Source organism: Callorhinus ursinus, unplaced genomic scaffold (genome assembly GCF_003265705.2).
Source record: "Callorhinus ursinus isolate GAN/ISIS: 27379988/994484 unplaced genomic scaffold, GSC_fseal_2.0 scaffold6, whole genome shotgun sequence".
Classification (NCBI taxonomy): Eukaryota; Metazoa; Chordata; class Mammalia; order Carnivora; family Otariidae; genus Callorhinus; species Callorhinus ursinus.
The window spans coordinates 43,247,523-43,261,582 of NW_027397068.1; the positions used below are offsets into that span (position 1 = coordinate 43,247,523).

A 14,060-nucleotide genomic window follows, 5' to 3' on the forward strand; every position below is an offset into this window, starting at 1 on the left:
TAGAACAGTGGGAAGCTTTGATAAGGGGAGCAGGATTTTTAAACAAAAGCCGGACATGGGTAATTACCCTGACGCTGAACTGAGGCCCCTTACATTCAGCACTGTCATTTACCTTCCATTTCACTCTCTACTGATTACAAGAAAGAGAGTGTACCCACTGTTTTTCTCTTCCATCTCTTGGCCTTCTTCCTCTCACCTTATGTAAGAGTATATATCATAGCTTTAATCCATTTCAAGAATACAGGAGTGAGTCTTTCTTAAAAAAGTTAGATGAGCATTGTTAGTTTAGTGGCTTTCATTATGACAGCATCATTGGTTTTCACTTATCATAGAATAAGTTTCATAAGCCATTTGTACTCAGTTGTTTGCAATGGAACTGCTGTTTTGTATAAACTACTGTCACTCTGAGATATAAATGACTTACGGTTAATACTAGTGAGGTAGAAGAAATCATTATCTCATTATCAGGAACTGTCAGTAAGTAAAAAAGGACAACTTAAACCTGACGCATAATTATAATAGAAGTCATTTGGATTTCTTATGAATGGCTGTAGACTTCTACAGCTTCATCCCCAAACTGACACTTTTCTAGGGGTTATCCCTTGTTTTTAAATGGTAATTTTATACATTGATGATTATTCTCAGGTATTTTCATCAAAGTTTGAGGGATTCCAAGAAAGTAACTTTTTGGCAGTAAAAGGACACAGAGAGAACTTTGGCTTTAGTCAGAATGTGGATGGAGGTGGTGTGAGAGGTGAAGCAAGGGGTTGTTTATAGTAGAGGATAGGGTTGGGGGGGATCCAGTCTGTAGTAGAGGATGGGGTGGGGGCAAGGAAGTTGAGGAAACTCACCCGATGACTCCCTTTTTCTCTGTAAAGAAGGTTGTAAGTTTTTGCTGGAGGTGAATAAACATATTAAGATAAGGTCTTGAGGACAGGTGAAATTTTATAAAAGGTGCTATGAGAAATGAGAAACAAAACTGTCTTTTAATGATTTTTACATTCACGTACTTCTCATATTTTTGTATGTTTTCTTTCCCTGACTTGGTTACATGTTCCCTGGGGAGAAAGCCCTGGCTTTCATCACTCAGCATGTGTTTATGGGACCATTTGTGTAAGATGATGAGGTTAAACTGAGAAGTCATATTCCCTATCCTTAGAGACCTTGCACAGTAAGAGAAATGGTCACCCAATCCGTTTTAGCCTCATGTGTTTGGTTCTGTAGTGATCTTTGCAAGGTGCTATGTGAACACCAGAGAGCATCTACCTGAGAAAATGGTGCTCAAGTCAAGAGAGGAAGCCAGTATTTTGAGTAAAGGTACAGACGCATGAGAGGGGTTGTAGAGCATTCAGGGACCCCTACACATTTTAGTGTGAATGAAATACTAAGTATTTGGCGGGGGCAGGGGGGATGGTTGGAAGCAAAGTTGAGCCCCAAAGAATGCCTACTCCTGAAGATCTGTACATACCAAAGAACTTCAAGTTTATCTTTCTGGTGATGGCAAGCCATGAGGGTTATTAGTTAGGAGAGTGGCAGAAGTTGATGTTTAACTGAGGGTTTCAGAGGAGAGGGTGGTGGGGGGATGGGTTAGCCCGGTGATGGGTATTAAAGAGGGCACGTATTGCATGGAGCACTGGGTGTTATACGCAAGCAATGAATCATGGAACACTACATCAAAAACTGATGATGTACTGTATGGTGACTAACATAACATAATAATAATAATAAAAAAAGTTGGTGTTTTATGCAGGCAAGTTTGAATTGTGGAAAGATATCTGTGGTACCAGTGTGGAGGCTCCTGGCATGGTCATGCAAAGATGATGAAGCTGTAAACTAAGAAAGGTAGAATTGGAGATTGTAGAGGAGTTAATAGGATTGAGAGTTTTTTGGGGAGGTAGACAGGACTTGCTGACTGATTGGATAATTGGGCTGAGGGTGACAGGAGTTAAGGTAACTTCCAGAAATCTGTCTTGAGATAATTGAGTGGATGATTGTTTTTTTTTGTGTATGTTTTTCTGGTTTTTTTTTGCATATGTTTTTCTCCTTTCCTCCCTCCATCTGAAGCACGTGGGGCATTGCTGCTTTCCGGGGCTACTGCTCTTGCAGTCTCCTAGCTGCTTTCCCTGCTCCTGCACTTTCTCCTGCCATTATATTCTTCTACACAGTAGCCAGAGTATCTTTAAGAATGTACATAGGTAAGCTCTTACCTGTGATCTCATGGCACATTGGTAGTACATCTGACTCCAGAATGTAAATAGATATCGAAGCTCCCCTGCTTAAAGCCATTAAGGACTTTCTGTGGAATTTAGAATGAAATGCAGAATCCTTCACATAAGCTTCAAGGCCAGCCTGGTCCATTTCTGGCCTGTCTCCCATTTCATTGTGTGTCACCTTTGCTTTTGTTGTGACCGAGTTTTAACCACACTGGCCTGTCTTCAGTTCCCTGAGTGTACTTCTCTCTTTCTAGTCTCAGAGTCTTCTCACATTGTGTTTCCTCTCGTGTTCCCTACAGTGTTTTCTCCCCTTCTCTTTCTATAAGTTTAATTCCTCTTTTAGTTCTCGGATAAATTACTTCTTAGGGAAGCCTTTTTTGTCCATACTCTTCACCCTGTCTTGCTAGCTGTCTCATATGCTTATGCCAACCCTTTCTTCCCAGTGTTTAATCACAGTTAGTAAGTATATGTTTGGGTATATATTCTTTAACGTCTGTCTTCTACTTGCATATAAGCCCTGTAAATTCACAGATCTTGACGGTTTTGCTCAACTCAGTAAATACTTATGGAATGAATAGTAACTGCTCAGGGATTATTTGGGGCCCTCTGGAATAAAAGTAATCAAATTCAACAATATTTAAATCATCTATTTGAAGGAAGAGTAGGAACAGATAGTTATGGCTCACTAAAAGTTTTCTGTTTGAAAGTACATAGAATTTTGTCATTACCCTGACATTGCTCTTCAAAAATCAGTATTACAAAAACGTTTGAGTCCCAGGATACCTAGGCCTCATTTCTAATGAGAAGCAAACCAAAAAGGTAGCTGAATCACCATATTGTGGAAAATCATAACACCTCCCCTCTGTTTAAGGAGGAGATGATAACAAAGAGTGGCAAGTTTCTGGGAGAAAGCAGTAATTAGAAGGATAGTTTTACCTAAGTGGAGTTTTCAGTGAAGAATCTTTAGTTCCTTTAAAGTCTGAGCAGTTTATGATGCCCAGTTTGAGAAGCACTCTTTATGTATGTATTCTCACGGTGCAATTCAGGGTGTCATTAGTTCCATCTAAAGTATCTGCTTCAAATGTTACTGCAAAACATACAATTTTGTTTCTTTTCTTAAGAATTTATTCCCATTGAGATTAAAAAATATTAAATTATAAGTGGCTTTTAATGTCTTCTTTTTCTTACTCTTTTTGATGTAGAGTTGTAAAAATAATTAACTTGAATAAGGATTAACTTGAACAAGGTCTAGTTTATGTACTTTTTCTTTCTTTGAGTAGAGAATACTTTGCAGTTCTAGGTTGGACATGGATGACAGTGATATACTTTAGAGTCACCAAGGTGGATTTGTATTTGTATATTTCCACATCATTCTTTAAAAAATGAAATGGTGTGAATAAGTGCTAATGTTTTCTGAAGGAAGATGGCCATCCTGGTCATGCTGGTGCTCTATGATTCTAGATATGTTTACAGCAAACAGGACTCAAAAACAGTGAGGGACTGAGTGTCAGATGTACAGTCAGCTGTCCTTTAAACAATCATTAACTCACATCAGGAAATACCATAAAGAAGGATTTATCTACTTAAGCCAGCAGAGGGCAGTGTACACATAAAAGTACACTACCAATTGTAAGACTGACTTTGGTTTCTTTGGCAAGTGTGTTAAAATTCCTCGAGTGGTTTATGTTTAGAATTAGCAGTACTGATAGGACAGGAAATTGGCTGGGTGGGACAGTGGTTAAAGGGGTTCTGTCTGAAAGCTTAGATCAGAAATATGTGCTACCATAATGTCGCTATTCTATGAGGAATGTCCTCTGTCAAACTCCATTTTGAATGACCCACTAATCCATCATGTGGGAAGTTAACTCTTTGACTGTTGTTTTGATATAATTTCTACTGAAAAAAGAAGTTTGATGGAAAAAGCATGGGATTCAAAGTCTGATCTAGGCCATAATTCTGCAAATGCTACTTATTGGCTGTGTCATTTGTGGCAGATTACTTAAACTTGTTCAGTTTCCATTTCCTTATCTGCAAAATTTACATAATGATCTGCTAGGAAAAGATGCAGAATATAATTGACTTTTGTAAAACACATAGTTATAAATATAAGTTGCTTTCTTAAATCAGAACTTGTTATTTCTTGTCACATTTATGCTGATTATCTTACGAGGTTAAGTGATAGGTTTGAAAGCAGTATAATTCCATTATATAGCCATCTAAGGCTAGTACAGATTTTCCTGCAGAAACTCTGTTATAAAGAAGTGATATGTTCAATAAGGGGTTAATGTGCGAAGTATGTAAAGAACTTATAAAGCTCAACACCAGAAAAAAAGCAACCTGATTAAAAAATGGACAGAGGACTTGAATAGACATTTTTCCAAAGAAGACATGCAGATGACCAACAGACACATGAAGAGATACTCAACATCACTAATCATCAGGGAAATACAAATCAGAACCACAATGAGATATCACCTCACACCAGTCAGAATGGCTAGTATCAAAATGACAAGAAATAGCAAATGTTGGCAAGGATGTGGAGAAACAGGAACCCTGTTGGTGGGAATGTAAATTGGTGCAACCACTGTGGAAAACAGTATGGAAAATAGTAATTTTCCTCACAAAATTAAAAATAGGAATACCATGTGATCCAATAATTCCACTACTGGATATTTATCCAAAGAGATTAAAAACATGAATTTGAAAAGATATATGCAACCCTATGTTTATTGCAGCATTATTCACAATTGCCAAGACATAGAAGCAACCCAAGAGTCCATCAATTGATGAATGAATAAAGAAGATCTGGTGTATATATACAAGGAAATACTATGCAGACATAAAAAATGATGTTTTGGTTTTTTTTTTTGCCATTTGTGACAATATGGATGGACCTAGAGGGTATTATGCTAAGTGAAATCAGACAGAGAAAGGCAAACACTACATGATTTCACTTAGCTGTGGAATCTAAAAAACAAATGAACAAACAAACTGACTCTTAAATACAGAGAACAAACTGGTGGTTACCAGAGGGGAAGTGGGTGGGGGGGGAATGAGCAAAATAGGTAAAGGGGATTAAGAGGTACAAACTTCCAGTTATAAAATAAATGGGTGATGGCAATGAAGACATGTACAGCATAGGGGGTATAGTCAATAATATTGTCATGTGTGGTGACTGATGGTGATAGACATTTATTGTGAGCATTGAGTAATGTATAAAATTATTGAATCACTGTGTTGTACACCTGAAACTAATATCACTGTATATTCACTATACTTCAGTAATAAAATTTTTTAAATGGCAAGTGTCTAAGAAATAGTATAACCAATAATCTTAATATTTTATTCATAGCTCCTTAACTACTAACATGCTCCAAAATTTAACTGGTGGTTATGAAATTTGGGATAGTCTGTAAACGTTCACTGCCATAGTTTTCTCTCTGGGCATTTCCTAATTCTTTGTGTGTTTTTATTTTCCATGAAATATTTTCTTGCTTACTAAAAACTGGCAGAACTCAGGTCTTAGGATACATAGATGATACAATGACTGATAGTGGTAGGTTTGAAAGTGTTGGGGAAACCAGCAGTCAAACACTGGGGCAAGCTTGAGTAATGAGGGACATCAAGGGTTGTGTTGCTTGAGGATACTCTTCTCCTTTTAGGTAGACACTTTGGTCTTTGAGATATGGAGTTGAAAAAAAAATCTGCAGATATTCTTGGTTGAGATGGGCAGGGAATGTGAATAGAGAGGAGTCATGAAAAGGTGATGAAAAATATGTAGAGTTGAATATCATCATCTCAAGTGTGAGCCCTGATAAACTAAAGATAGGATGAAAGAGAGAAAAAAGAAAAAAAACTTATGAAGTTTGCCATTTTCTTTAGCATCAAGGTAACATAAATTCTGAACAGTTGCAAATAGTAGATTTCATATGGAAGGGGTATATTTTAAATGCGTATTGTTCATAGGTGTATGATATTTACATGTATATGACATGTTTGTAATGATGTTTGACAGACTACAGGTAATACTGATGTTTCATGTGGAACATTTTATGAACCATGATGTTTCCACTTAGATGAAAGTGGTAGCTGACATTCTTGGAGTATCTTGCTTACCCTGAAGCAGGACTTAATGCTGCTAGGTAATGGAGCAGCTCTTGGCAGATCTCTGACTGCACAAGAGATTTGGAGCTTTTGGGTTTTCCAGGAGTTTTTGTTAATGAATGTCTCATTTCACAATCAGCCTTGTAGAAGAAGGCATTCCAGCACAGGACCCAAACACATACCTCACATTGATTATTCTGTACTCCCTGAGAGATAGATAAACTAGGAATTTTTTTCCTCCCAGAGGTTGCATCTCTAAGGTTATAGCCTTTCCTAACTTCTTCCAGGAGCATATAGTTCTCTGCCTCTAGATCCCTGTACCACTGAACGCATGGTCTGGTAGGGGCTTATTTTGCTTTTAGTCTATTCTGAGGAAGTCTTGAGGTCTAAACTACTCAGATAAATAAATATACCATAGTAGTACATGTTTTCTTTTTTTAAGATTTTATTTATTTGAGAGAGAGTGCAATAAAGCATGAGCAGGGTGGAAAGGCAGAGGGAGAGGGAGAAGCAGACTCCCCACCGAGCAGGGAGCCTGACGTGGGGCTCGATCTCAGGATCCCAGGATCATGACCTGAACTGAAGGCAAACACTTAATCATCTGAGCCACCCAGGCGCCCTATTTATTTATTTGAGAGAGAGAGCACAAGCAGGGTGGAGGGACCAGAGGGAAAGGAAGAAGCAGGCTCCCTGCTGAGCAGGGAGCCCGACGTGGGGCTCGATCCCAGGACCCCGGGACCATGACCTGAGCCGAAGGCAGACGCTTAACTGACTGAACCACCAGGCGCCCCAGTAGTACTTGTCTTCTTGATAACCATTTTTAGCATAGGTCTTAATTATTACTTTTGGGTTTTCTAGGCTCCTGCTGTTCATTTCCAGTCTCTTACTCTGATCATCATATTCTCTGCTTTTTATCACCAGTTTGTCCTATTTATGTCCTTTAGGTCAAAGACAAGCTGCTTTGTTAAGCTGTCTCTTTGGCCTATGAGGAAGCCTGTCTCCCATTGTGTTTCAGCTTTTGTATCCTACTTCTGCTTCCCTGGGTGAGCTGTGTATTGGCAGCACAGGTGGTCTAAACCCGCTGGCAACTGAGCCGGAGTCGGTCTCCAGCCCGTCCTCCGCTGTCTTACTCTAAGCCTGCATGCTGGAATCTCTCCTCTCTTCTTCACCACTGCAGCTCCAGAACATTCCCGGAAGTAGTCCACAGTGCATTTCGACATAGAGGTGATCGTGCACGGCCTGGAAGCGGCACAGGGAGAAGAGAAGACAGAAGCCAGAGCTGGGAAGCACCTCACGTTTTGATTCCTCCTGTGCAGGAGAGGAAACGGAGAGGACATTCAGCAAACTGATGTGCAGTTGAATCTGACTCCCAGACAGTAAGGGGAAAGCCTCAGAATTGGGGAGAGTTTGAACCCATTTGGATTTTAGCCACAAATGCTGGCATGTTAGATTTGCATTTGAGCAAGTTGAGTTCGGTCTCAGCAAGGAAAATAGACTGGAGAGGGAGCCACCGAAGGCATGGCAACTGGCCATTTAGGGGAAGAAAGCAAGGAAAGACGCGGAAGCTGAAACTCTAGTACCAGCATTGTGGGCGAAGAGAAGTGGATTTGAGACATTTAGGATGCAGAATGGAAGATTTGAGGTCTGACTCGATGTGAGAGGAAAAGGGCGAGGCATTTGACCCAGGCTTCTGTTTCGATGACGAGGTGGAGCATGAGGCATGGAGCTGTGAGAAGTGGAGCAGCAGGAGCGATGTCGGCATCTGGACAGAGCTCTAAAATATAACCGAGTAAAGACATTTCTGCCAGGATTAAGCTAACGTAGCTCAGGAAGTGGACATGTTTTCTGGAGATCTTATTTGGTATAAGGACCGAAGTTAGAATACCTGGAGGAACAGATGATGGCATATCCCTTCCTTTTGGCTGACTCTTCAGTCAGACTTCTGGTGCAGCTGAAATGCGCAAGCCAAGGTTAAATGCTGGATTGTTCGATATTGCTGCTGTCCCAGGAACAGTCCTGAGATGTGGACCAGACTGGAGTCCTCCTCTGAAGTCGACAGTACTCCTAGGATTATGGTATCCCTCAGGCATCTCTGTGGCTCCCTCGATGTCCTTCTGGTATAAAAATTTTGTGTCATTGAAATAGTCCTCCTAGTTGCTAGAATGAAGTTAATAGTACTTCTGATCCAGTTCTGTTGCTTTGTGGGTAGGCAGCTCAGCTACCAAAGCCTTAGTTTATTACCTAGATCCCCAGAGATACTCCTTGAGTTGAGGAAAAAGCTCTTTTGGAGAAACCCTCATTATGTTGCAGTTAAGAGTATGGTATCAGGGGCCAAATAGACCTATGTTTAGATCCTGGCTCTGTCACTTACCCACTGTGCTCTCCTGGGCCTGTACTCTTTAATTCCTCATCTTTAAGGGATGCTCGTAGTGTACTTACCTCTTAGAGCTGATGAGTTTATCTAAAACATTTGTATTGTTTTTGGCCCATAATAAATAGCTAGTAAGTGCCACCTTTCACTTGGTATTCTTTAATCGTATACCTACAGGTTGATCAGATAAGATTTATCTTTTATCTTTTGGAAATTATATAGCCTGAAGTTGGCTAGTAACCATTGGCATGTTTTCATGTGTTTGCAGGAGTATATAATATGCTGAGTGTCATAAAATTTAAGTGGTACTCTTTAGATTCGATACTCTACCTTTATTCTCATGGTTGGTTGGTTGGTTGATTTATTTATTTATTTATTTTAGCATTCAAAATCTTTAATAACAAGGCAGGATCTGGGATTAGTTTTTGTAGCCTCAGCTGGCCCTGCGGCCTCTGGCGTGCTCGAACTTCCGGCCCTTGGATCTCACGTAGGGTTTGGTGTGGCTGTGCGGGGTTCCCGGGGCCTTGCCAAAATGCCTGTACACCTCTCGGCCCTTGCGTGGGCCAGAGAACAAGACGGTGCCACAGCCCTTGGGGGAGTCTAGGGCCAGCTGGTCGAAGGTGAGGCTCTTGCCTCCAGCCTTGAGGATGCGGCTCCGGGCACGGCTGCTCACACGCAGCGTGCACACCTTCAGTTTGGGCACCTCCTGGACACGCACAGGTCGTCGGTTGTTGTCCCTACAACCACAGCTGTTTTATTTTCCCGGCCAGGCAGCTTCATCTTCTGAATCATCCGGGAAAGGGACAGAGGTGGCCGGTTGGTGCGACTCATGAACAACCTCTTCAGCACGACTTGGTTAAAGGTAGAGTTGGTTCGTCTGGCCAGAAACCTGTACAGCTTGACCAACAGTCTCAGGTCGATGTCCTGGCTCTCGGGCTCCTTGCGCCCAACCTTTCGGTCCTTGTTGCGGCGGATGTCGACTCCCATGATGGCACCTCCTGCTAAGCCAGGTCCGGCAAGAGCTCATGGTTTATTTTTTTAATGGTGTGTAAGAAGCAATACAGCATGAAGGTTAAGGGCTCAGTCTCTGGAGATGTATTTGTATCTTGGCTTTTTTACTCAAGAGTTGTGTGACCATGGACAAGTTAGTTAACCTTTCTGTGCCTCAGTTTCCTATCTGTAAAACGGAGATAATTACAGTGCTGTTCTTAAACCGTCATTGTAAGGATTGAATGAGTCCATGTACATGAAGTACTGGAACAGTGCCTGGTATGTCTGTAGCCCTATACCTGTTTATTGGGTCATATAGTTAAAGTGCCTCAGGCATGGTAGTTTTTCTTCTTGTGCTGAGAAAATGGATGTTGTTACTTCTTACAGTCTCTAGGGTAGTATTTTTCTTTTCACTAATTCCCTTACTGAGCTTGCTGAGGTACTCATCAAATGAGGAGCTAGCAGGCACTGCAGGAGTATGGGAAAGGGGTTCCAGTCCAAGGTGGTGGGCTGACAACGCAGGTTGTCCTGTGTTCTTCCTGAGACCATGAAAAAGATAATAAAGAAACTCACAAGAGAATGAAGCCTTCACAGCAGAGAGAGCAAGAGAGACGGACCAACAAAATTCCTAGGAACGGAAAGTAGAATCCTGTGGATAAGTGAAACGGAATGCAGGCCGCAGCACGGAGTGGCAGAAGGGGGCCACAAGGAAGTCCTTTTTTCTTTTTTTGTAATGAATCAGGAAATCTGGGCAGGTTTAATAATTTGGATTTTGTGTGATTTTTTTTTTTTAAACTGTGGCAAAAATAGTTTGTGAATAAACAAATCAGTCAATGTAATTTTATTTTGGCTACACCTGGGCTTTTATTAAGTATTAGATATGAGGAAAAGGACAAAGGTGTTCATCTCATACAGGAATAAGGAAAATGTAAAAAATATTTTGAAGATTGTTGTATTTGAGATAATATTTGTAGATACCATTTTGATACTGAAACCAGGATAAAAAATTAGACTTTGTATTTTCTAATTGTCTTTACATCTGTTCTCAAAATCACATCAATTTACATGCAGTAGAATCTGAATTTACAGAAGTATGTAGGAAGTGAGGTTTTATTTCTGATTAGATTTTTTTCAGTTTGAGATGGCTAGTGAAATTGGATGAGAAGCTGATTAGCCCTCAATTTTCTAAGGTGAAGTAGAACATTCTAACTCAGATTTATATTTCCAGTGCCCAAACATCAGTCTGAGCCCTAGTCCTTCCCTGTCTCTTAATGTCTTAAAGTGTGGAAATCACTTGTTTAGCCTCTTCATCTACTCTGGTTACTTAACGTTGCCAGGAATAGTTTATTTCATGAACTGAATATGGATATACCTCCAAACGGTTTTGTCTATATAACATCATACAAATGCAATCACTTGTTGTTAAATATCTTTGGAGTAGAAGCTTCCTTGTGTGATGATTCTTACCAGTTACAGGTGATTTCAGTTTATGCTAAACTGTGAATCTGAAGATGCACGCGGTTGTCTCGACTTGTGTTGCCCAAGTTGGTTCTCTTTACCCTCTCTGGATCTCTGTTTTCCTAGCAAAAAGTATTTGTTCTCTCTGTGCAGAGGATTGTTGTGTGGATCACACGAGGTGAAGCAGATGAAAACGCTTTTGGATACTCAAGCATGATACAGATATAGAGCAGTGGTGTATTTCTAATTCAGATAATGAAGAAAAACAAACATGCACCAGAGGGCGGGATTTTGCTTAGAGTAAATGACTCCTTTGGTTTCCAGCTAACTAAAGAAATAACTCAAACATATTTGTTTTCTATATTTTCCAACCAACCAGAACCGGGACCAGTATTCACATCTGTTAAGTGATCACTTTCTCCCATACCAAGGTCATAATTCCTTCCGTGAGAAATATTTCAGTGGCGTTACAAAAAGAATTGCCAAGGAAGAGAAATCTAGCCAAGAGTGAAAATTAAGATTTTGACAATGGAAAGAGTAAGGATTTAACAGAAAAGACATCTGGATGTGAACTTCCATGTATGATACAGATAACATATACTGTTTTAAATAATTTTATATAATGAAGTAAATGCTCCAAAGTAAATTGAACAATTCTTTTACAATTAGCTTTGTTTTATAGATTATTTTGTTGTATGTGGTCTTTGGAACCTTATTTAACTTATATTTGTACTTTCAAGTATTATGAAATTGAAAACAGTTATATTTTTGGTAATTAATTTGCAAGGAGAACTGATATTGTTGACTTTTTAAACAGATACTTGTCGATACGTTGTAAGCAGTTAACTAACCATGGTTAAGAACTTATTCATTCAGTAGGTTCGTTGATTTGGTTTCTGATTGTAATTGATTTATAGTGCTAATAAAGCTTACTGAGGATTCCTAAAATTGTGTTGTATTCGCTGCTTTTCAGGAGGGAGGTGATAAAGGAAATGGATTTTTATTTATAAATTCCGGACTAGTATGTAATGACAGTGATAATGGTAAGGAGGAGAAAGGCTAGGACCTGGCAACCTGAAAAGCTCCCTAACTCCTTGAGGCCTGTCCACATCTGAAGCTCGTCTGTACCTTGGACTTGCTCCTGCATTCCTAGACATTGACTGTCGGTCAAGTTAACTACCCACAAATTTTGGTTTAGAAAGTAACTGATAGTTAAGAGCAGTAACAACAACACAAGTCCTTGATGGTTCCCTAATGGTATTAAGCCTAATCAGAGCTCTTTGAAATGGAAGCTATATTTTTCTTGAAGGAGAAACTTTGCTGAGTCTACATTGTGTCCATCATGAAAATATCTTGTTTGAAAACCACTCTACCCATTAATTCAGGATGCTAATAGCTTTCCTGCTCTCGGTGGTCAAATGTACCTCAGCAGGGTGGCAGTAAACGGATCCTCTCCTTCTAACCATAGCCTATTTTTATTTATGCTATTATTATTATTTTAGTGTTACTGCTGGCTTTTATGGACTCCCAGTTTGAATCTGCATGGCTTAGGACCTCCAAAAGACCTGCCCAAGCAGAGAGAGAGGGAGAGAGAGAGAGAGAGAGAAAGAGGAAGCCATCTGCGTAGTTCTCTCTCCTTTTCTTGTCCTGCAACCCTGCATCTCAGCAGCTGATTTCAAACATTTCAGTGATTGTTTTGTTTGGGTTTCTGGATGTGATTTGTGGTACACTGGGGGAAAGCTAAAAGTATTCAAGGATAATTTATTTTCAGTATTTCTATTATAAACCATCTTATTTAAAATTTTCTGAGGTTATATGGAGGGTGAGTTTGCAACTCTGTAGCTAACTAAATTTGGAATATGAGATTTTAGCCTTGCCCTGTTTTGTTTTTTGCTTATCACAAAAATTAGTCCAAATAGTTCTGGAAAAGTTACGTTAATTTTAGTCACTTTGTCCTTAAAAATTATCTAACATTTAAAAAAATATTTCAAATTATTTCTTATTACTACCAGCTGAGGTCTTCTGATTTTTAATTCTTCATCCTCTCATCATGTTCAGTCTCCTTGAACTATCACTAGGTAGGCTCAGAGTATAACTGTGTGTGGTTATTTTGAAGTTGGTACTCAGAAGTGAAAAAGAAACCTGGTCACTTTCAACCAATTTTGGTTTTAGAGCAGAGGTCTCAACTCCTCTTATTCTAAAAAAAAAGACTTTATTTTCTGGCATCAGGATCTTATTACTTTCTGTGTAAGTTACAGCAGATCATTTCCAGAGTGTTTTGGTTATATGTGTGTTCCTTATGCACTTACCAGGAGAATATCCCCTAGCAAAGTGCCTGCCTTTTGGATAGTCCTGTAGTATGAATTTATAGTATAATCTGTGTGAACCCTAGGTGGTCTGTTGGCTGGCCTATTTCATGTAGATAATATGACAAAATCTATCATTTTGTTTCTGGCACATATTAAATATCCATAAAATCCAGATGGGTACCTTGGTGGTGTTTCATCAGAAGTAACCTTTTTCCTATCCATTCTGGTGGGGATTTGTTTTTGCTGTGATAGCTGAGAGGAAATAGTGGAGTGGATGGTCTTTGGTGTGTTTAGCCAGAGTGCCCAGCAGATTAAAAAAAAAAAAAAAATTAAAATCTGCTACAAGTTTCTCAGCCACTTCCCGCCCATGGTGACCCAGGTTTTGGCCAGCTCACCACTAACTTCCTTATGACTAGTTCTTTAAATACAAAGATTGAGCAATAAAACATTTCAAACTCTTTAAATTCTGGGAGGTAAGTCAGTGTTACCACTATTTCCTTATGGACAAAACTCACTTAAAATTTGAGATTCCCTTCATATTTAAGAAAAGTGGTGATTACAACTAGAAAGAACCTTATTTCAAGTTTGTTGGGACAGTCGAGTATGAGTTAACAT

General features: G+C 39.6%; 1 protein-coding gene and 1 pseudogene across 9 annotated transcripts in view; one reads left to right on the forward strand and one right to left on the reverse strand.

The window, feature by feature from the left end:
• TRMT11 (tRNA methyltransferase 11 homolog) overlaps positions 1-14,060 on the forward strand; it is a 151,559-nt gene that overhangs the window by 43,502 nt on the left and 93,997 nt on the right. For 7 of the 9 annotated variants that reach the window (XM_025865252.2, XM_073893884.1, XM_073893889.1 and 4 more), the window contains one exon: positions 11,516-12,084. The exons of 1 other annotated variant lie outside the window; for it this stretch is intronic. In XM_025865252.2, the coding sequence (XP_025721037.1) occupies positions 11,516-11,647 (132 nt within the window). In that variant the 3' untranslated portion in view covers positions 11,648-12,084. Of the gene's footprint in view, positions 1-7,494; positions 9,074-11,515; positions 12,085-14,060 lie in introns of those variants that run through there. One more of the 9 variants, XM_073893885.1, reaches the window with a different exon arrangement.
• Positions 9,063-9,698, reverse strand: LOC112817998 (large ribosomal subunit protein eL18-like; annotated as a pseudogene).